The 24,794-nt window shown below is 39.6% G+C and overlaps 1 protein-coding gene across 4 annotated transcripts in view; it reads right to left on the bottom strand.

Annotated features, from left to right (window-relative positions):
- Positions 1-24,794, bottom strand: part of MACROD2 (mono-ADP ribosylhydrolase 2) — a 1,970,509-nt gene that overhangs the window by 780,325 nt on the left and 1,165,390 nt on the right. For all 4 annotated transcript variants that reach the window (XM_080685397.1, XM_080685398.1, XM_080685399.1 and 1 more), the window contains exon 6: positions 15,718-15,839. In XM_080685397.1, coding sequence (XP_080541523.1) covers positions 15,718-15,839 — 122 coding nt within the window. The remainder of the gene's footprint in view (positions 1-15,717; positions 15,840-24,794) is intronic.

Here is a 24,794-nt window from a genome sequence, read left to right as displayed (position 1 = left end):
CCCCATGATAACCAGACATCCCATCAAACTTAAAAAGCATTTAGCATAAATTCTAGCTATTCCTTTTTATTAGGGATATACTTTTAATATCTATTTTTTACATTAAAAATTATGAAAAATAATTTCTAGATTTTCATTATTTTGAAGACTTTATGCAGTGGTTTGCCTGACTTTTTCCTCCAGACAAATTTCTAATCAATTCATCAAAGTCCAATCAAACATGATCTTCATAAACAGCTGCTGTGCTTTCTTCACAGGACCAGTCATATAATCTTCTATCTTCACGGATGGATGTTAACTGAGAGTTAGTTATCTTATTGCCATTTCATAGAACTTGCATCTAGAAACATTGTGAAACCATCTAATAATAACAATGAAAACTACTACCAATAGAATATAAGCTCCACAAGAACAATACATCCCAAGAACTTGGAATAGAGACTGGAACATAGTAGTTGCTCAATACATATTTACTGGACAAATTACCATTAATAAACCTTACTATGCAATCTTCTAAGCATTTTATAAATATTGTTTTATTTTGACTATGGCCAGTATGGCTCAGTTGGTTAGAACATCATCCCAGACACCGAAAGAGTGATTCCCAGTCAATTTCTCTCTCTCTCTCTCTCTCTCTCTCTCTCTCTCTCTCTCTCTCTCTCTAATAAATGTTTAAAAAATGTTGTTTTAATTATCATTTAATTATATGTCATTCTTTTTAATGCAAAAGTGCACTATTGTGCTATTTGAAAATATTCAGTTCCTCTATAGGGGAAAAACAAATGGGGGTGTATGAAACTCACATGTTAAGTAATAATAATAACTAAGTAAGTAGGTTTTGGGATATAGGTAGGATTGATAAAATGCATTAAATACAGTACTAACTTAATAACCTCTAAGATGTGATACATGCATGATAAAAGAAATGAAACAAACAAGAGTGTTATCTCTAAATAGAAAGAGATGGCAAGACCAAATCATGAGCTTGAATCATGCCACCTCTACAGTGAGAGCAATGTCATCCCTAAAGTAACCTTCTGCTAGTGACACCCATCATTGTCTCATTTGGCCCTACATCTGCTCTGACTGAGATACACAGATAAAACCCACTGCTGTTCACCCTGAGTACCTGCTGGGCACTCTTGCCCCTGTGTCTCTCTGACAGAGCAAGTATGTGTTGTTGGCCCCAGATACTCACCTTCTGCCATGTTGCCTTGCTCAAACCTCAATTCTGGTCCTTCTACCCACACCATCTCAAAAAGGCTGAGATGAGAGAGAGAGAGAGAGAGAGAGAGAGAGAGAGAGAGAGAGAGAGAGAAAGGATGGGAACAGCCAGCCCAAATGTATTACTTACTCCTCTCTGTCCCCTGGTTTCTATACCCTTGATTTAAAAAAAAAATGTTTAGGTCATGACTTAATTTGATCTGTAAGCTTTTCTGTTGTGTACCCTTTGGGATAGTTTACCTGCTAGTACACTAGCAGCAAGGACATTTCCCAAACAAGGGGCTCAGAAGAGATGGATAGACTGCAGTAAAGTCACTCAGCTCATAGGATGGTCAGTATATTGCCTACTGAGGCCATTATTTTAACTACTATGCTATACTATTTCCATGAGATACCTGCCAGGCAATTTTACTTTTACACACTTTAGAAGTGTGTGTGTGTGTGTGTGTGTGTTGGGGGGGGGGGGGTTGGTAGAAGGGAGGATAGAAAGTATTCAAAATAAAGATAATTAGGGTATTACTTGGACCAAGTCTGTAACATGTTTTCCATTTTTAAAAGAAAAATCACCTTTGCAACTCTACTGAATTGTTCATAAATAAGTCAAGAAAGCTTTCTTGATACTGACAGATTTATTTTTAAAATTTTATTGGTTTTCTTTACTTTGCTCTTTTAGTCTCTCAGTTCAACAGCTTAAGAATAGCTTAAATTCTATACATTGAAATTGGTCATCTAAACAAACATATCTGAATATTTGCAGGAAAAAAAATGCACCTTTTAAAAGCATTACCTTCACACTAGACTATTAACCCTCCAGATATATGGCAAAATGGTCCCATTGTTCAAATCTAATGGCAGGCTCGGGACTCTGTGTTCGTGTTTTGAATTGACTATTTCCTCATGATACAGTGATCTAATAACTGCTGCTCGGGTCAGGGACAGATAAAGCACTCAAGATGGAAGCTCGCATTGTAAATCTGTTTACTGTTTCCACACAAATTTCATTGTAATATACTCCCTTTGACAGTGCGCAGGGCCAGTATTTCCTCTGAAAGACACAAGTACTGCAGAAGCCAGTAATGATTTTTCTGGGAATGTTCCCTAGCCTGATTAAAAGAACAGAAAATAATTAAGTTGAGAAATCTGGCTAAATTGAGAGGTTTTATACTTTCATGTGAAATAGACTTTCCTTGGTGTTTGCTGGCTTTACATCTGCAGAATGTACAAGTGACTAAAAATAAGTCTTTCAAAATCCAGATGAGATGAAGCAAGAAGTTTTGGACACTCTTACAGAAAGAATTGATTATAGTCATGTTGTAAGATTTCTGAGAAAAACGTAAGAATGTATTTCCTAAAATGTTAAAAGAAGATACAATTTGGAAAAAAAATCCTTATATTGCAATAAAATCAAAGGTAACCTCCTAATCAAATTATTAACCTCCAATATGTCTTCTAACCGATGAACAATTTTATATACATCCAAGCATAAGTGGCCAACTTTTCCACAGTTTGCATGATGAATCAAACTTCAGTATTATGTGTTGAGAAAAAATTCAACCACAGTGACACAATATTGTGATACTATTTCTCCACTACTTAAGCATTACATTCATAATTCCATGCATTTTATAGAATATAATGCCAGTCACATTAATTACCATTCTTATGACATCTATATCACACTATTCTTTAAAAAGTACATAATTTGGATGCCTGAGTTCAAGAATAAATAGAAGTAGGGAACAGAATGTGGAATCTCAGAGGGAAGGCGGGGGAGGGTGTGTGGGTGGGAAGAGATCAACCAAATAACTTATATGCTTATATGCACAACCCATGGACACAGACAATAGGTAGGTGAAGGCCTGGGGTGGGGCAGGCTATAAGAGTTCAGTGGAGAAAAAAGGGGGACATATGGTATATAATACTTTCAACAATAAATATTAAAAAAATCTTTGGACAACTTGTGCTTATCATATTGCCCTATCAGAAACTCAGTTTAACTTAAACCCATGTTTTTCAATTCAATCATATCTAACAATGTCTTTTTTATAATAAATATTTTGTAAAGCCCTCTTGCCTATGCTAAAATGACTTCTATAAATAGCACAACTCAACCACATACAGGAAGCAGAAGGTATCAGTGTCCCACCCATATCTTCCCAGAACTCATCACTCCTGTACACGCCCTCACCCCACTGCCCAGCATCCTCCCACAAACTCCCTGATGAGACTCTGCAAAGGGCTTTCTCTCAGCCTGGCCAAGGAGTGGACAAGAAATGCTGGGAAGTTAAGGCTCCAATCCTCTGCTAACCACATGTAGACATTTAAGATAATAGCTCAGCTTTCCCTGCCCCTTAAATGGGACAATTCCTCAGCACATTCTGCAAGGTCTCCCAGAGCTGCCCAGCAGGACTGAGCCTCAGCAGTCCACAGTGGTAACTTGCTTAATGCTGTGACTCTTAGCTGCCTTCCCTTCCCTTTCTCATGTCCCACTGCTTGGTCAGTGCTTCCTAGCCTAGTCTTCTAAATAAAGTACTTGTATACAAAACCTTGTCTCAGGGTCTGCTTCCAGGGGAACCCAAATCAGAACAATGCATCAATTTAAAAAAAGCAGCCTGTTCAGCGTGGCTTAGTGGTTGAGAGTTGACCTCTGAACCAGGAGGTCATAGTTTGATTCCCAGTCAGGGCACATGGCTGAGTTGCAAGCTCAATCCTTGGTAGGGGGCATGAAGGAGGCAGCTGATTAATTATTCTCTCTCATCATTGATGTTTCTCTCTCTCTCTCCCTCTCCCTTCTTCTCTGGAGTCAATAAAAAGGTATTTTAAAAAATCAATATAATTAATGCCATAAATGTAATATAAAAGGAAAGTGACATAGTAAAATTCTGTTTCAACATGTAAAGACTTAGTCATGACTACATGTTGCTTAATGCAACACATAATGTGTGGAATTAATCCGCACCTAATGAGGTAGTTAAATAGTTGCTTCCCTACATAGAATCACCATGAAGAGAACACCGGCCGATACTCAAACAGGTGTGAAGTATTCCCAACTACCATAGGTGGCACGGCCATCAGTGGCATGATTTTCTCAGGCACACCTGGTAAAATTTTGAGCTAAGCTCAAGCTTCCCTTAATTTTCATGGTAGTTCAGTAATGTATGAAGAGCAAAGGGTTTTTTATATACCCCAAAGCTCATAAATAAGTTTTTACTCATACGACTATCCAGAAAAACATTAAAAGATTTTGTGGAATTAAAGATAGTTTTTCAACGTACTCCTGGTCAACCATCAAAATGCAGCATCCTTGGCCCTGCCCACAATATGCTACCATGCTAGGAAGCAGAGGAAAGGAAAAGGGAGAAGCTCAGTGTCTACAGTCACTGGATTTAGACTTCCTTCATCTAAATCCCACCTTCACTTTTTGTTAGAGGTAAGAGTTTAGGTAATTTACTTTTGGTCGTTCTGGCTCATATCTCTTACCTGTAAAGTGAAAGAAACCACATTCTCTAACTTAGGATTTGTTCTGAGATTGATTCAATAAGTAAAACACAGTTCCTGGCACAAACTGAGGGTTCAAAAATATTAGCGATTCTCATTACTATGTTTCATATGACTAAATGGTCTCTAACTCAAATCATCTCTCTGATGCGGCCACCAGGAGACATAAGTTGTGCAGTATATACAAATCTGGTTTTGAGTATATCATTTTAAGTTTCCTAGGCACAATCTGTGAGTTTACCATCATTCCATGCTTTTCCTCCTCCTCTTCCCTAATGTCTATCCTTGGTCACTTGCCATTCCAGTAATAATAACCTGATGGGTATATTATTACAGATTTTGTATCCTGATGCCCAATTAGGAGACCTTATAAAAGGTAAGTTTAGGGCATAAAGAGAAAGGAAAAGTCTTGATTTAGCATTGCCCACTCCCCTCTGGCTAAATCAAAGAAACACAGGCAGCCAGCTAGAGGATTTGAGTAACAAATGAGATCATGTATAGGGATTCACTGCTGCAAACTGTACAGTGAAGCACAAATGGTAAAGCGCTTTTGTTCTTGTTACTTATTAATAGTATCATTAACCACACAGCTGTTAGAATCCTGGCTAGAAAAGACACAGAGACTTAGCACCATCCTTTATAAATGAGATAGCTGAGAACCAAGACTAGAAGTTGCCAAAAAGAAATGGGAAAGAGCAAGCAGACACTCCACAGAAGAGGATATTTGGAATGAAGAACTGGCTGGGAAATGGTGATATCAAGTTAGGCAGAGGAACGGAGGTGACAAATTAAAAGGTCAGGTTTTTTTAAGGCTATAGAAGTCTTTGAGGAAAGGACTGCATTGATTGATGTGGTCTGTAATGGAAACTCAGATAATGAAATAAAACCAGCATTTAAGAATTTCAGGCTGAGAACTCATTGCCATGGCAACCCTCTCAGAAGGGAACTTGTATAAGAAAATAAGATTCACTTGACTACTCCTTACAATGAAAATCTACACTACAGTGAAACAATTAAGTGCAGAATTTCAGAGTTGCCTATTGCCAAAATGCCTAGAGGTAGCACTGAATATGTATGTCTATCGTCTCTTCCATTGGAAGCTATTACTTCTTAAAATCTATGACTCATGGAGGGAGCATCATCCAGCTTTGAGGGATCTCTTGACACTGGGTGTCTCCTACCAGTGAACATTTACAATTTTTTCCACTCTATAAATCATCTAGCATGACACTCATATGACAATCACAATGGTACACACCATTTAAACAAATGCTCAACTTTTAATCTGTCTATAATCACATAAAACTACCAAATTCATATGTCAATTATTAGTTATACTTTATGGAAAATCATTTTAACCTAAGTAATATTTGGTTTATATTCAGCATATAATCATTTTAGTAAAAACATCTATTTTATTACATGTTCTTCCTCAAAGAATGTTGAACTGAGTACAATATATTTTGTCAATTAAAAAGAGTTTTCTTAAATATCTAATAATGACCAATCTGAACCTATGCCTTTTAACTAATACTGAAAAAATAAATCACTGTGATCTTTTTTGAATGACATGGATTCTGTTCCTAAAATTGAACCTGGTAGTAGAAGAATTTGCCACTGAGAAATGCTTTATCATATTGCAAAAAAAAAAGAGAGAGAAATAGAGGCTAAGAATAACTTATAAAAATCATTATAAAATATTTATATGCTCACTTATACAAAAAAAATACAGACAACAGTTATCTATCTATATCCTATCTAATAAAGAGGGGATATGCAAATTGACCATAATGCCATCACAAAGATGTTGGTGACCATAGCCACAAGATGGCGGTGACCAGTCCCCTCAGCCCTGCTGGAGTCCTTTCAGCCCCGCCAGGGGTGGGGGGTGGCAGGCACACCTGCTGCCGGAATCCCACAGTCCTTTCAGCCCAGCCGGGGGGGTGACAGGTGCACGGTGTGGCCGGACCCACCCTCAGCCCCCCAGCCGCCCAGGGCCAGCCTGAGGTGCAGGCAAGCCTCAGATAGCGGCTGCCCAGCTGATGCCCAAGGTGCAGGAAAGCCTCAGATGGCAGATGCCCAGCCGCTCAGGGCTGCCCGAGGCTCAGGTGACCAGGGCTGGCCGAGGCTTGCACTGGCAGTGGCAGCAGCAGAGGTGTGATGGGGGCATCACCTTACCCTGATTGCTGGGTTGCCTCCCATCCCTGAGGGCTTCCAGACTGTGAGAGGGGGCAGGCTGGGCTGAGGGATGTCCCCTCCAGTGCATGAATTTTCATGTACTGGGCCTCTAGTGTGTGTGTATGTATATATACATATACATATACATATACATATACATATACATATACATATACGTATACGTATACATACATACATACATACATATATATATATATATATATATATATATATATATATATATATATATATATATAGTTAAGTGACCGGCCGACTGGCAGACTCACTGACCAACAGGTAGGTATGACGTGCATTGACCACCAGGGGGCAGATGCTCAACTCAGGAGCTGCCGAGCGACAGCAACTTCGTAGAGTGTCCTCTTGCACTCCAGGACCCCTCGGGGGATGTTGGACTGCCAGTTTTGGTGCAATCTCCGCAGGCCGACCCCACCTGCTGGAGGGACCCTGCTCACTCCACAGATGCCTTTTGAGCCCGGGCACTGCCCCAGGTGCAGCTGACCAGGGAGGGACTGTGGGAGGTTGGCTCCAGGGCATGTCCGGCCCATCTTGCTCAGTCCCACCCCACTGGCCACCTTCTAATTAATTTCCTTTCAATGTGCACGAATCCATGAACCAGGCCTCTGGTGCTATATAAGATAATATCTATGCCATCCTATACATCAGCATCAAGTAATAATGGGTAGATGGGTACACTAATGCTATTTCCATTTACCAGCCCTCGCTCAATTGGAATTTTCTTTTTCTACCTTGAACTTTATACTTATCCTTATGTTTTCACCAATATTTTCACCAATATGAACAATTTCCATTTGTCTGTTTTAGGTAATATACATGCAAGCGGATATTTTGTATGGATCATCCTCCACCAATTCCATAAGAGCCTCTGAATTTTCTCAGGACACAATATTGTCCTAGAAGTCAAAATAATTTAGTTACTTATTTTACTATCCTGAGTATTCATTTCTCAAGTCACATGCACGCATTAGAATACTGTAGTTCTAAGACCTGTATCTACTTTTTTGATATTTATCTTTCTTTCCTAAGCTTTTACTGAGAAAATCGGCACTCTCCTTGACTTTTATTTCAACGATTTTTTTCTTATTCTCATTTCCAGTTTATTCTTTTTATAATTATCCCCCATGGTGCCTTATATTTTTGCCTATACTGGAATCAACATTCTCAAGGTTGTCAAGAATGTATATAAGAATAGATTTGCATATATTTGAATTTTTCCAAGGGGAACTCATGGTTAGAGAAAAATATCTGAATAATATTGGATGTAAATTGTAAGGAATAAGATATTTGCACAAAGTAGGTCTAGGAAGCATGGACTATTGTCAGATTTTTCACTTGAAATTATGGTAAGGTTGGAATGAGAATCATGATTAAAATCCTAAATTTAAACATTGTTCGGTATTACTAAAGCTGTGCTAATTAATAATTCATAGAAGAGACATGCCACTCTAAAATAAACCATTAGATGTATTACATAATTTATTTTTATTCTTTTAACATTTAAAACAAACAAGTGGTGTACATTTTTAAAAGCCACCAAAAACGATGAATAGAAAAAATCATGTAAGGACATTTTCTGTCCTAAATTATTAAAAGGAATATTATATTTTTCATAGGGAAAAATTTATCCACAAATGTCACATACAGCAAACAAATAACTACCTTATTTCTAGATAGTTATGTATGGCTATCACTTCCTTCTTCTCCATTTAAAAAAGTATCTCCTTTTAGAAAAAAAATAGGTCGTAAGTGAAGTTTATTTGTTTCCCACTTTGTTTCCTCTTTCTCCCAACCTCCCTTCAGAGTCCCTTTCCAGTCTCTTCCTCTAACAGGCTGACTCTTGGTCCTTTTATCATCCTCTAATTTATCCTGCCAAAGTGAGGAGTAATTTGATAAATTCCTTCATATTAAGGTATTAGAAAATTAATTATCTTCTAATCTCATGAGTATTTGCATTTTAAAGGGGAATTGCAGAGAAAGAACAATGTCTGATCATCTTAAATTACACATCAGTTATGGAATTTCAGGCATCTGTGGGAAGATATTTAAAAGTGATGAGAGAACAAAGAGAGTACTCTCAAATCATAGAATGAATAAGATGATTTTCTCTATATTTATTTGTCAGGATGGTCAGGGGATAGAGACAAATCCTCCATTTGAGGATCACCATTATATTCTCTGGAAGATACCTAAAAAATAGCTTAGTGCACAGTGGGTGTTACTATCCTATCTAATAAAAGAGTAATATGCAAATTAACCACCACTCCGCTACACCCACCAGCCACGCCCATCAGCCACGCCCATCAGCCACTCCCACCAGCCAATCAGGAGCGAATATGCAAATAAACCCAACCAAGATGGCTACGGCCACAGAGAGCAGGAGGGAGGCATGGGTTTCCCTGGCAATGGAGGAAGCCAAGCTTTCCACCTGCCCTTGCTGGCCTAGGCCTCCACTCAAGGCTACAAAGTTTCAATGATAGAAGATACATAAACCCAAACAGAAATGGCGCAGCTACAGAGCTGGAAAGAGCAGGAGGCTAGGGTTGCCCGCGGCGATGGAGGAAGCCAAGCTTCTGCAGCCCTGGCCGGCCCAGGCCTCTGCTTAAGGCTACAAAGTTTCAATTATAGAAGATACATAAATCCCCAAAAAATGGCTGCCGCCACAGAGCAAGCAGAAGGCTTGGCTATGCTGCAGGCTACAAAGTTTCAATTGTAGAAGATAAATAAACCCCAGATACCAGGGCCTCCACTTGGGTTGCCAGGGGGTGTGGCCGGCCTGCAAACCACCACAGGCCCCTTGCCCAGGCTGCCCCACACCCCAAGGGACCCCCCACCCTGATTTGGGACATCCTTCAGGGCAAACCAGCTGGCCCCCACCCGTGCACCAGGCCTCTATCCTATCTAATAAAAGAGTAATATGCAGATTGACCATCACTCCAACACACAAGATGGCTGCCCCCATGTGGTCAAAAATCCTGCCCCCATGTGGACACAAGATGGCCACCACAAGATGGCCAGCAGGGGAGGGCAGTTGGGAGGGACCAGGTCTCCAAGGGAGGGCAGTTGTGGGCGATCAGGCCAGCAGGGGAGGGCAGTTAGGGGTGACCAAGCCGGCAGAGGAGGGAAGTTGGGGTGACCAGGCCTGCAGGGAAAGGCAGTTGGGAGAGACCCAGGCTTGCAGGGGAGGGCAATTAGGGGTGACCAGGCCTGCAGGGGAGGGCAGTTAGGGGAAAACAGGCTGGCAGGGGAGTGGTTAGGGAGTGATCAGGCTGGTAGGCAGAAGCGGTTAGGGGCAATCAGGAAGGCAGGCAGGCGAGCAGTTGGGAACCAGCAGTCCTTCGAGGGGTCCCAGATTGGAGAGGGTGCAGGCTGGGCTTGAGGGACACCACCCCCATGCACGAATTTTGTGCACCGGGCCTCTAGTTTATTAAATAAATGCACGGTCATATTATTTGTTTTACCTCCAATAAAAACTTGAAGAATATATTGCTTTGGATAAATTAGAGTAAAGCAATTATCTCTGACCCCTCTACTGTGATCCCACATCCTGTGGTTTAACTTTGGCAGAAAACTGGTGTCCACCAAATATTTTATTAATTCATGGACATTATTCTGACCTGCTTGCAGTTGGCAGGGATATATGAGTAGTTCTGGTCTCTAAAATGAGAAAAGAAATTTTTTTTTTTAATATATATTTTATTGATTTTTTACAGAGAGGAAGGAAGATAGTCAGAAACATCGATGAGAGAGAAACATCGATCAGCTGCCTCTTGCACACCTCCCACTGGGGATGTGCCCGCAACCAAGTTACATGACCTTGACCGGAATCGAACCTGGGACCTTTCAGTCCGCAGGCTGACGCTCTATCCACTGAGCCAAACCGGTTTTGGCGAGAAAAGAAATTTTATGTATCACTTTTGAGCTAAGACAGTAAAAAGTTCATTTGTGATTTTGCAAAGTCTCTGTACTATGGCTGAAGAAGTTGTCAGTTCCAGATAGTACAGCTATGAGAGGATTGAAAGTCCATAAGCCAGGGTCTGTGAATGTAGGTCACCAAGCCTTTGAGATTATTTATAGTTGCAGCACAGACCAATAGAGTGGTATGTCCCCATTATGGCATTTACTATATTGGTTCATAGCTAATTTGTTACATATTTGCTACCCCATCTTAACTGGATACTCCTTATTTATTTTTGTAGCTTTGTTCTAAAACAAAATGTAGTTGGAGAAACAATAATAATATTAGGGTATTTTTTTAAAAGTTAAAAATTAGATCACAATTTTAAGACAGTTACATGGTGTTACAAGACTAGTATAATTCAATTCAATGCAATGCAATTAGATTCAATCCCATTCAATTCATCTATTGAGCAATAAAAGTGTGATATGCTTTGTGCTGTCAGTACACATTAGTTGGTGATGTTATAAATGAATACAAATATGATGCTATTAATAGTCTTTAACAATATTAATAACAATTTTAATTGCCTAAATAAATATCTTATGAGATAATAGAAAGATATTGGTCTCTATCCCTGGTTCAGGCACAGAATCCTAAAATTCTTATAAATTCCTAAATGCTAAGAGCAATAGGATCATGTTTTGTTCTGGGGAGTGGGAGAGGACTCTGCATAGGCACTGGTTACCAGAAAGAGCAAGTTGTGATTAGAAATGTGGAGTTTTCAGCCTCACTAATCCTCCAGAAAGGTGAGGGGAAAACAATGGAATTAATGGCTGATCATGCTTGCATGAGGAAGTCTTCATAATATCGAAACAGTACTTGAAGCTCTTCCAGGTTGGCAAACATCAACACTGGGAATGTGACACACCTCAGCTCAGTGGGGACAGAAGGCCCTGTGCCCAGAACTTTCCCAGACCTCACTCCACGTATCTCTTCATCTGCCTCCTTTATCATATCTTTTAATAAACTGGTAAATGTAAAAAGTGTTTCCCTGAGTCCTGTGAGCCACTCTAGGAAATTCATTGAACCTAAGAAGGGGGTCACAGAAACTTCCCATCTAAATCCCTTTGATCAGAGGCACAGGTGAAGCGTATGTGTGGTGTGTGGGATGTGTGTGTGTGTGTATGTGTGCATGTGTGCACGCGTGCGCACAATCTTGTGGGAATGAGCCCCTAAAGTTTGATATCTGGCTCTATCTCCAGGTAGACAGTGTCAGAATTGAGGTCAATTATAGGAAACCCAGCTGGTGTTGAAGAGAATTGCTTGGTGTGGTTTAAAACCTCCACACATTTGATGACTAAAAATGAAGTGTTTTGTGTGCATAATAAAGGAAATTCACAGGGAAGAAAGACAAAGTAGGGGAGAATGAGGTTTCTCTGCACTGGAGGAGGAAGATATTGAATTTTCCTTTACAACTAGATTAACTGAATGCTTTATAATAATATAGTTCTGGTTTAAAAGCATCAACAAATGATATGATTAATATCTAGATGTCTGGTTTTCAAAACATATATCAAAGGAAGAATGATATCAATTTTCTAAATTTGCCAAATCATAAAAATGTAAATGTGAAAACTATCTTATACTTGAAGTGATATTGACAAATACTTTTATAGAGAATTACATTTTTTAGTTATCTTATATTCATCATCTCCACTGCTCCCCATAATAGCTCATGAGTTAGTTCTGAGATTACAGAAATAAATTACAGATTATTTGTATGTGGAAACCAAGGCTATAGTATATTGACATGACTTATCCATGGTTACACAGTGATAACTGGTAGAGCAAACACTAAGCTATTTTGGGTTTATGAGAATCTTATTTGACATGTATATAATGAGCTCAAGTTAAGTTTTTCTTCCATTTTCACAAGCAGGCTTTTTATATCAACTCTCTTTCTCCATCTAATGTAATTAATCTACAGATAAGCCTATACTATAGAACACCTATTCAGTCAATCATATTTCTAAGAATTTTCTAGTAATTCCCAAATAAGGAGGACCGGATGACATTAGCATTATGTTTGCAATGTTGCTCAAGAACACAACATTCCATGTAAAGTAGAAAGCCAGTTTCCTCCTTCAAGGAAAAAAAGAAGGGAGGGATGGATGAGAAGAAAGGAAAGGAAAGAAAGAAAGAAAGAAAGAAAGAAAGAAAGAAAGAAAGAAAGAAAGAAAGAAAGAAAGAAAGAAACAGAGAGAGAGAAAGAAGGAAAGAAAGAAAGAAAGAAAGAAAGAAAGAAAGAAAGAAAGAAAGAAAGAAAGAAAGAAAGAAAGAAAGGGAGGGAGGGAGGGGGAGGGAGGGAGGGAGGGAGGGAGGAAGGAAGGAAGGAAGGAAGGAAGGAAGGAAGGAAGGAAGGAAGGAAGGAAGGAAGAAAATGGATGTTTTCTTTTTATGAGTAAGATTCAACGCATTCGATGGCAACTCCAGTCAACCATGCCATAACATAGAGAAGAATTTAGCTGAACATTTACTTCACATTTTGGAGATATTTTCCATCTCCGTTTTTACTTATTAATATTGGAATAACTTCAGTTTACTACTGTTTGCTAATTTTATCCCAGTAACATGTATACCCTCAAAATCATCATCAAAGGTGTTAAGGTAGATGTTAAATCCCAAAATGATTAGAGTATTGCTTAAGTCCATCTGCATGCCACCTGATAAAAGTTAGTTTAACTTCATAATTCACCATCTTCTTAAGTAATGGTAGCAAGTAGTGTAATAACAGATGTGATTATTTTACACATCTTAGGAATGCTTCTTTTTCCTATTAAAAAAATGGTTGCTATTTTTACATTTTCTAATGGTCTAGACCAGTAGTCGGCAAACTTCGGCTCGCGAGCCACATGTGGCTCTTTGGCCCCTTGAGTGTGGCTCTTCTACAAAATACCATGGCCTGGATGAGTTTATTTTGAAGAAATGGCATTAGAAGAAGTTTAAGTTTAAAATATTTGGCTCTCGAAAGAAATTTTAATCGTTGTACTGTTGATATTTGGCTCTGTTGACTAATGAGTTTGCCAACCACTGGTCTAGACTCTTCTTATTTATTTACACACTAGAGGCCCGGTGCATGAAATTCATGCACGGGAGGGGGTCCCCTCAGCCCAGCCTGCACCGTCTCCAATTCGGGACCCCTCGGGGGATGTCCGACTGCCGGTTTAGGCTAGATCCCTGGGATCAGGTGTAAACCAGCAGTCAGAAATCCCTCTCACAATCTTAGACTGCTGGCTCCTAATTGCTCACCTGCCTGCCTGCCTGGTCACCCCTAACTGCTCCCCCCTGCCGGCCTGATTGCCCCTCACTGCCTCTGTATGCTGGCCTAATCACTGCTAACTCCCCCCCCCCCCACCAGCCTGGTCGCCCCCAACTGCCCCCCCTGCAGGCCTGGTCACCCCTCACAGCCCCCTTGCCAACCTGGTCATCCCACGCAGCCTGCTCTTCAGTTGTTTGGTCGTCCCTCACTAACCCCCCTGCTGGTCTGGTCATAGGCAGCCATCTTGTGAGGGTGTAAGGATTAATTTGCATATTATCTTTTTATTATATAGTATTAGAGATGTCATTGAATTCACTAGTAAATTCTCTTCAGGTCTCAAGGTCCATATTTTCCAAGTTGAAATGTCTATACATAAACATTTTGTGAACACTTCAGACCCTTGCCTTTTTAAATCAATAAGCCATATTGACAACATTTTAATTACCCCCTGAATGTGCACACCTGTTTAGATTTTTCTGTAGAGAACAAAATTAGCCAACTTGTTTAGTAGTTTGCTTTGCTCCATTCTCTCTGAACTTGAGTTTTCTCCTCTAAGACAGAATAGTCTTACTTATTGATTCACTTACAAAGAACTTTTTTTTAAAAAAAATCAAAGAGTGAAAGAAAATATCCAGCTCTGTTAATAATCATGCAAAGATTTTAAAGGCAGTATAACTGGCTTGTAAAAAGTATTTTTATGTTAAGCAAACTCACTAACATACATTGAAAAAGTGACTTTATCATTATAATCATGCATGAAAAATACAGTGATGATCAAGTTATCTAAATGTGTCTGACTCTCAATGCTTCTTCATGCAAATAATAAAACCACCACTTTTGTGAACTCCAGGGCAATGCCAATCCATTAAACTTTCTAATAAGTCAATTGTTTAATTGCCCCAAAATTTTATCAAGGCTAATTCTCTGTGAAAAGACTCAAGGGATTCAGCCCACATTAACTCACTCTTGTGTGTTTACACTTTCATTTTTCTCATAGTTTTATTTTCCTGGTGTAATTGACATGTAATAAACGTAGTACATGCTTTAAAAGAAAAGCAGGTGAATAAATACCTCTAAATCCAACCAGAGAAAACTGCCTTTAATCTCAGCCTACTGGTAAAGAAATAGATTAGATCCACATTTTCTGAACTCTCTGTCTAAATTGATAAAACTTAGAAGGAATGTGGCATACCCAACCACAGAATATTAGTTTAGGAAAAGGAAAATAAATCTAAAAGAATAACAACTGTCAAGTAAAAACATACACGCACACTTCAAAAGATAATGGCAAAATGAGAGAAAGTAGATGAGATGGTTCCAGTTCTGGGGTTCTAAATTGTTCATGATGTTTTAAATCCCCAAACATCATGAACAATTTAGCAAATATTTAGGGCATCAGAAAAGTGAAGCCATGATAACCAACAGAAGACATCACTAAGATTCTTAAATTCAGTTTTCAGAATTTTGGAAATGGTTTTTTACCTTCATTTTGGACAAGACTGATTTCCAAAATATAAAGGCTGGAAAAGAATTAAGAAACAAGGAACACAAAAGTACTTACAACTGATCGGATGTTATTTTCTTTCACCAGCTTCAGAGATGATTTATAGCAATTTGCAAGGTCTTCCTTGTGGGAACCATTAATATGGCCTCTTGCTATTGGCCCTACAGTATGGATGACATCTGCAAATGCAAAAGGAAGAAAAAATAGGGTAAGCAAGATATTTTTCACTTTTCACATAAATGGTGCTTTATTTATTTTAGGTATTTATGTTGGAGCCTGGAGACAAGCAAGCTAAGAAATACTGATGATGCAAATGTAAAAGATTTTAGGTAGCACAACCTCCTAAAAGTAGGCAATTTCCCAGAAAGATATTGTGAAAAGGAATCCCCTACCAATAAACTGTTCCATCATTATTGGTCAGATCCAAGTGAGAAGAATTATAATATAAGATGTGAATTATTGGCACCATGGAAAAAGACAAAACCTTGGTGGGAAATAAACTAAGAAATAATTGCCTAAAAAATGAGCATTTTAAATTGACCTGGGAAGAACCAATGCTACACATCACTACTTGTAAATAAGACAATAAATGCAGGAATTGTACACAATAAAGGTAAATTTTGGAAAATATTCCAAGATAATTTATGATCATCGGTAATAGCCCTAAAAGGAGAGATTTGAAAACATCCTTACCAATTTTAGAGTGCAACCTACGGATCCTCACATACATGAGATATCCTAGGAATAAAATAGTACCTAGTTTCTATTTTTTTTACTATACAGGGTGGGGCAAACGTAGGTTTACAGTTGTTTGTATGGGAAATAATACAAAAATTAATAAGTAATAATATAAAAACTTTGTGTTTTGCATATGCACAACTGTAAAACTACTGTGGATACACCCTGTATTAAAACTTTCAAAAAGCAATCTATACTTTTCAACCTTTATCTATATTTAAAAACATGAAATCTGCTTTTTCTTTTTTGCATATAAAGACAGCCATTTTGGTATTCTTTTAACATCTACACATACATAAACTTTTAAAATTAGGATCATAATGAAAAAGGACTGTCCTAGCATTAAGTCCATAAAGATTATTAAAAAAAACAACAACACCCAAAATTTAATCTAAATTATTTGAAAATGCCTTAGAACTCTTGCTTCCCAGTTTTATAAGTTAATCTGGATTATGAGTCCATTTTATTGCTGTAACAACTAGTCCATTTTGATAAAAAGAAAAGTTCAGTCTACTCGTTTTGGAATAGTAAAATTAAATGAAATTATTTTCTTTGACTAATCATACCACTGCTTAATTTAAAAAAAAACCAATGAGAATAAGAACACATTACAAAAAATGAGTAAGTGGAATAGTTTGAAATTTCACATGAAATTTAAATAGTAGAAAATAAATCACTAAGGGAAAGATTTTTGTTGATTGACTGCTAAATGTCCACAGTAACAATTGATGCTTGGGAAAATCCCCAAAATGTTGACTATAACTTTTAATTCTGAAATAGTATTTAAATCCTAATCAGATAATATTAAAGGTGACATTTTGTGATTAGAATAGGCAGAAATGTCACCAGTGAGTTCATGCAGATGTTATTTCACAGGCAAACCTGGGTTTAAAGTGAGAACTGCTACAATACAAGGAAAAGATAAAGGGATACTAGGTTGTATTTATCAGAAAAAATAAACACAAACAAAACAAAACAAACAAAAAAACACACCAAAGAAACAAAAGAAAGCACACAGTGATTTTTTTTGTAATAATAGTAACAAGTAAGAGTTGCATATAGAAACAATACAAGTCTTATATGCAGTACATTTTTTTTAGTATTTTATTTTTTAAATATATTTCATTGATTTTTTACAGAGAGAAAAGGAGAGGGACAGAGAGCTAGAAACATCGATGAGAGAGAAACATCGATCAGCTGCCTCCTGCACACCCCCCACTGTGGATGTGCCTGCAACCAAGGTACATGCCCTTGACCAGAATTGAATCTGGGACCCTTCAGTCTGCAGGCTGATGCTCTATCTACTGAGCCAAACCAGTTAGGGCTATAGTACATTTTTATAGGAATATTTTACTTTAGATTCTATTTTTAAATGAACACTATACTACATGAAGAAGAAAGATTGTACTTAGCTTTACTTAATTTTTTTTGTGTGTGTGACTACTTGCTCTTTGTGTCTAGCTATCATAATTCTACAGAGCAGCATTTCCCAAAGGAGGTTCAGTAAGATATGGGAGCAAAGGTCAATTGAATTTGAAATCACTGGGTGAAACTAAGTCACCCTTAGGCAGAGCTTCTCTGGGCATTTAGTATAGCACATTGTCAGTCTCCACCTGGGGACACAGAATATTCTGTTCCTCAAATAAACTTGACTACTAAAACACATGTTTTGCAGAGAACTTCATGGAATTACATTTCCACAAATTAAGCTTTGAAAAATGTTCCAGAGAAATTTTGGCATCCTAATTGCATTGTTACAGGTGAAGGTCATGTTTTTTTCTTTAACCATTGCAGCTGTACATCAAATACTTAGTACATAAGGAACAACAGTATATTACCTTGGCTTCCTTATTTAATGGATGGAGGAGGTTAAGGATAAGTGTCTCTTATCTGGGGTCAAAAAGATGTATCTACTTGAGCCAAGTAAAACAGGGTTTAGGGGCATGAATGGGGAGAAAAGACAGAAAGGATCTCAAAAGATCAGGAAATAGTAACATCATAACCTTTTTCCTTGCTTTTTTTCTTAGCCACCATTGTCCACATAACGGAAATGAAATTTATGAAAAACTACTCCTTGCATTTCTTTAGTTCTCCATTTAATTTAAAAGTCTGAGAAGACATAGCCAATAAATGAGCTTCCTCAACATCAAAATATAATATCTATAGTTTCTGCTCTATGTTAAATTTACAACATCCAGGATCAAGTAAGTGTTAACCAACACAATGATGTCTCAGATTCACAAAGGTGGAAGTGAATCAGTGTGAGGTTCAGAAGGAAATTTTCTTCATCATTTTAATTGTTCCTAGTACTTGTGAGCAACTCTTCAACACTGAGGAGCTCCTTTATTTTCTACTATAAAATTCAGTCAGGAGTCCTGCCTTCTCCTTTTTAAGAATATATTAATTTCAGAAAGGAAAGGAGAGGCAGAGAGAGGTAGAAACATCAGTGATGAGAAAGAATCATTGATTGGCTGCCTCCTGCATGCCTCCTACTGAGGATCAAGCCTGAAACCCGGGTATGTGCCCTGACTGGGAATTGAACAGTGACCTCCTGGTTCATAAGTCGACACCCAACCACAGCCACACCACCCGGGCTGCGTCCTGCCTTCTAATTCCAGCTCCAAGCCTGACTCATCGAATGGCCCAGATGAAGTCATCATTATATTGGACTCTGCCTTGATTTTCTTATCTGCAGAAAAAATCAGCTGCTTAGGTGATGTCCAGGGTCTCTTCTGTGCTATGTTTCATCATTAATATTTGACCTTGTAATGGAGACAGATGGATAGATGGAGTGCACAGTGATGTCTGGACAGTTGACCGAAACCTTAAACATAGTTAAGTGGCTGGTGAGCCTTGTGAATATAAGGATCCATTTTTAATACCAGAAATATTATGGACCACTCTTTCACAACAATAGTTTCAAAGTCCATTGACTGAGAACAAGTTAGAGACAAATAGCTATTATCACTTGAATGATGCTTTGTATTAATTTATATTTTATTGTTAATCATAACAGCATTTTCTTTTTTTTCTTTTTTTAAATAAATCTTTATTGTTCAGGTTATTACAATTGTTTCTCCTTTTCCCCCCCATAGCTCCCCTCCACCCGGTTCCCACCCCACCCTTTGCCCTTACCTCCCCCCACATTGTCCTCATCCATAGGTGTACGATTTCTGTCCAGTCTCTTCTTGCACCCCCCATTCCACTTTTCCCCTGAGAATTATCAGTCCACTCCCTTTCTATGCCCCTGATTCTATTATATTCACCAGTTTATTCTGTTCATCAGATTTTTAATTCACTTGATTTTTAGGTTCACTTGTTGATAGATAGGTATTTGTTGTTCATAATTTTTCTCTTTACTTTTTTCTTCTTCCTCTTCTTAAAGAATACCTTTCAGCATTTCATATAATACTGGTTTGGTGGTGATGAACTCCTTTAGCTTTTTCTTATCTGTGAAGCTCTTTATCTGCCCTTCCATTCTGAATAATAGCTTTGCTGGGTAGAGTAATCTTGGTTGTAGGTTCTTGCTGTTCATCACTTTGAATATTTCTTGCCACTCCCATCTGGCCTGCATAGTTTCTGTTGAGAAATCAGCTGACAATCATATGGGTGCTCCCTTGTAGGTAATTAACTGTTTTTCTCTTGCTGCTTTTAATATTCTCTCTTTGTCTTTTGCTCTTGGCATTTTAATTATGATGTGTCTTGGTGTGGTCCTCTTTGGATTCCTTTTGTTTGGGGTTCTATGCGATTCCTGGACTTGTAAGTCTATTTCTTTCACCGGGTCGGGGAAGTTTTCTGTCATTATTTCTTCAAATAGGTTTTCAGTATATTGCTCTCTCTCTTCTTCTGGCACCCCCATAATTCTGATGTTGGTACGCTTGAAGTTGTCCCAGATACTTCTTACACTATCTTCAACTTTTTGGATTCTTTTTTCTTTTTTTTGCTTTTCCAATTGAGTGTTTTATGTTTCTTTGTATTTCAAATCTTTGACTTGATTCTTGCGTTCCTCTAATCTGCTGTTGGGTCTCTGTATAACATTTTTTATTTCAGTCAGTGTATGTTTAATTTCTAGTTGGTCCTTTTTCATATCTTCGAGGGTCTCGTTATATTTATCAGCCTTTTCTAAGATATTGTTGAAGAGCCTTATAACCGTGGTTTTGAATTCTATATCCAGTCATTTGTTTTCCTCCATTTCTTTCATTTGTGATCTGTTATTTTGTCTCCCCATTTTTCACTGCTTTGCTGAGTTGGTAGAGTAGCTTTGTGTGCTAGGTTTCCTATATGGCCCAGTGGGTCGGCCTTCCCAGTTAACCTGAGGTGGACACTCTTGGTGCACCCCTTTGTGGACTGTGTGTACAGCCTTGTTGTAGTTAAGTCTTGATTGTTGTTGGTATCACTGGGAGGAATTGACCTCCAGGCCAGTTGGCTGTGAGGATTAGCTGTGTCTACACTGGGAGATTTTCGGTGCTGGAGACAGCCTTATAGGATTAGCCTTGCCAGATTGCAAAATCCTCTGTGCTCAGCTTGGAAGGGGTGGAGTCTCAGGGCGGGGCAGACAGTCTTGGCTTCCCATCAGCCCTGCCCTTGTGAGAGTCTCTAGACCTCCACCCTCCGTGGTTCCCGAGTTTCCGCCTTATAGTCCAGACTTCCCCAGGGGCTCGCCCGGAACTGCGGTTCAGTGCAGTCGGAACTGGGGTTCAGTGCAGTCAGGAGCCCCCGACTCCCTTCCGCCAGGGACAGCCCTGTGGTAACCTCCGCAGTCAGTCCCTGTGCACACTCGCGCCTCCAGACCCCTGCCGCTGCGGCTCCCGTGAGTCTCCGAGTTTCCGAGTCTCTGGGTGCCTTTCTCTCTACCTGACAGTCCAAACTCCCCATGTATAAGCCTGGGTCCACAGGTTTTCGCCCGGAACTGAGGTTCAGTGCAGTCAGAACTGGGGTTCAGTGCAGTCGTGGGCTTCTTTCCCCCTCCTGCCAGAGAAAGCCAGCCAGGCTCTCAGCTGCCCTTCCTCTCTGCGCACACAAAGACCCTTTGCCATACCTCCAATTCTCTGTGAGCTTTCCTCTTTCCTTCTAGTTGTAGAATTTCCACTCAGCCAGCTTTCCTGTGGTTCTGGATGGTGTCCGTTCTATCTTTTAGTTGTAGTTTTGAAATTGTTGTGCGGGGCAGCACTTTAGGTGCTTTCCTATGCTGCCATCTTGGTTTCCCCCTCAACAGCATTTTCACTAACATTTGTGGATCTGATGGTGTAAATATAATAATGTAAACATAAGTGTTTAATTTGAAGTCTGGTGCATGCAGAGGCTTAAGAAATAGTAATTATCACCAGCAACAGTAGCAGTATCATCTAAGCATCTAAGGCATCTTTTTTTTTAACCCTCACCCAACAATATATTTTTCCATTGAATTTTTTTTTTTTTTTTTTAGAGAGAGAGAGTGGATATTTTTTTCCACTGATATTTTTTTAGAGGAGGATGGAGGGAGAGGAGAGAGAGAAACATCTATGTGAGAGACACATCGATTGGTTGCCTCCAGTTTGCACCCCGACCAGGGCAGGGGATCCATGTGCCCTTGACTGGGAATCCAAACTGAAACTCGGTGGTCTGTAAGGCTGAAGCTCTAACCACTGAGCAAAATGGCCAGCACCATCTAAAGCATCTTGAAGACACAGGCAGAAATGACAGAGGAGACTTTTCAATGTTTACTTGTTATATTTTTGTTATTGTCTCTGTTCTAGTGTGGACAGAACACTGGACTGTAAGACCTAAGATCTAATTATAAGTCAGAAGTCCCAGATCTGTCAATAACCAGCTGTGTGATCTTAGGCAAGTCATTCTCCTATTTGCACTTCCATATTCAAAGCTAAAAAGGAATTGAATGAGGGCCTCTAAGATACTTTGCTGCTTTTAAATGCAATTCCTCTTCTGCATGCATTTCAGGAATTGACATATATATTTTAAAAAGTCTAGTTTATTGTTTTTGAGATAAATAAGTATCAGTCATGGTTCAAGTTTCTCAAACATGCTTATCAATGAAGTGCAAATTGGTCCCATCCCTAGAGATAGCATTTTAACCATATCCATCAAAAGTACAAATATAGTCCTGGCTGGTTTGGCTCAATGGATAGAGCACTGGCCTGTGGACTGAAGGGCCCTGGGTTCAATCCCGGTCAAGATCACATGCCCGGGTTGCGGGCTTGATCCCCAATGGGGGGTGTACAGGAGGCAGCCAATCAATGATTCTCTCTCATCATTGATGTTTTATCTCTCTCTCTCTCTCCCTTTCCCTCTCCCTCTCTGAAACCAATAAAAATATCATTTTTTAAAAAAGTACAAATATAGACTCCAATAGCTCTATTTCTAAGAATGTACCCTGTAGATCAAAATGAAGATTATATGGTTTATTCAACCATGTTTCTGGATCCCATATAACATATCCCTACAATGAATAAAATTGTTAATGTGCTTTTCAAATGTAATCTTATCTATATATATAAAAGCCTAAGCAACCGTCCGGCCATCTGACTGGTAGCTATGATGTGCACTGACCACCAGGAGTCAGATGCTGTACACAGGAGCTGCCGAGCTGCAGTGACTTGGCAGCTGCAGTTTTCAGGTGACACACCTGGAACCACAGAGGAGGGAGCCTGATTTGGGGGTACATCACCCAAGAACCGCCCTCTCGCAATCCAAGACCCCTCAGGGGATATCAGAGAGCTGGTTTCAGCCCAATTTCCACAGGCCAGGCTGAGGGACCCCACCAGTGCACAAATCCATGCACTGGGCCTCTAATATCACTATACATATTAAAGTATTCTTAAGTAAAAAATGTATAATCCCAAGGGATTTAACAGAATGATTCCACTAGGTATATCTTTCCTTTATTTTGCTACTCTCAATAATATCTCTCTGTAAGACAATTATTTTCAGATAAAAGTAAGACAATTATTTTCAGATAAAAGTAAGACAATTATTTTCAGATAAATAGTGGACAATAAAGCATTTTTTTCTATATGGCTATTATCTGTCTTTAAAATGTTACTATAATTTTGATATGCAAACTGGGTTCTACATACCTTATAGTAGAAATGTAGTATAAGGATATACTTCTTCGGTATCTCAGTAACCAAAGAATGTTGAATAATCCTATCTAATAAAAGAGTAATATGCAAATTGACCATATCTACGCTACACCCAAAAGCCATGCCCACCAGCCAATCAGGAGTGAATATGCAAATAAACCCAACCAAGATGGCTAGAGCCACAGAGAGCAGGAGGGAGGCTTGGGTTTCCCCGGCAATGGAAGAAGCTAAGCTTTCCGCACACCCTGGCAGGCCCAGGCCTCCACTCCAGGCTACAAAGTTTCAATTATAGAAGATAAATAAAGCCCAACAGAAATGGCTGCTGCCACAAAGGGAGCAGAAGGCTTGGCTCCGCTCCAGGCTACAAAGTTTCAATTGTAGAAGATAAATAAATCCTAGATACCAGGGCCTCCGCTTGGGTCACTGGGGGGCATGGCCGGCCTGCAAACTACCACAGGCCCCTCGCCCAGGCCACTCCACACCCCAAGGGAACCCTCACCCTGATCCGGGACACCCTTCAGGGCAAACCAGCTGGCCCCCACCCATGCACCAGACCTCTATCCTCCTATCTAATAAAAGAGCAATATGCAAATTGACCATCACTCCAACACACAAGATGGCTACCCCCATGTGGTCAAAGATCCTGCCCCCATGTGGACACAAGATGGCCACCACAAGATGGCCAGCAGGGGAGGGCAGTTGGAAGGGACCAGGCCCACAAGGGAGGGCAGTTGGGGGCGATCAAGCCTGCAGGGGTGGGCAGTTAGGGGTGACCAGGCCAGCAGAGGAGGGAAGTTGGGGGTGACCAGGTCTGCAGGGGAAGGCAGTTAGGGGCAAACAGGCTGGCAGGGGAGCAGTTAGGCATCAATCAGGCTGGCAGGGGAATGGTTAGGGGGTGATCAGGCTGGCAGGCAGAAGCGGTTAGGGATAATCAGGAAGGCAGGCAGGCGAGCAGTTGGGAGCCAGCAGTCCTGGATTGTGAGAGGGATGTCCAATGGGATCGGGCCTAAACGGGCAGTCGGACATCTCTCAAGGGTTCCCAGATTGGAGAGGGTGCAGGCTGGACTGAGGGACACCCCCCCCCATGCACAAATTTTGTGCACCGGGCCTCTAGTAGTCAATAATACTTAGAAATGAAAAGGATAATAGAAAATATTTAATCTATTTTCCCTTATTTAAGGTAGCTAGAGAGGCAGAATAATATGCCCAAAGTCAAAGATCAATGTGGGAAGACATAAATAATAATGACAATATGATCATGAATAAACATTTCCCAAGGTGACTATTTATTGAAGGAAATGGCACACATTTGTATGT

Source organism: Plecotus auritus (assembly GCF_963455305.1).
Source record: "Plecotus auritus genome assembly, chromosome: 8".
Classification (NCBI taxonomy): Eukaryota; Metazoa; Chordata; class Mammalia; order Chiroptera; family Vespertilionidae; genus Plecotus; species Plecotus auritus.
Note: the sequence above shows the minus strand (reverse complement) of the source record. Positions and strands in the feature narration are given on the sequence as shown.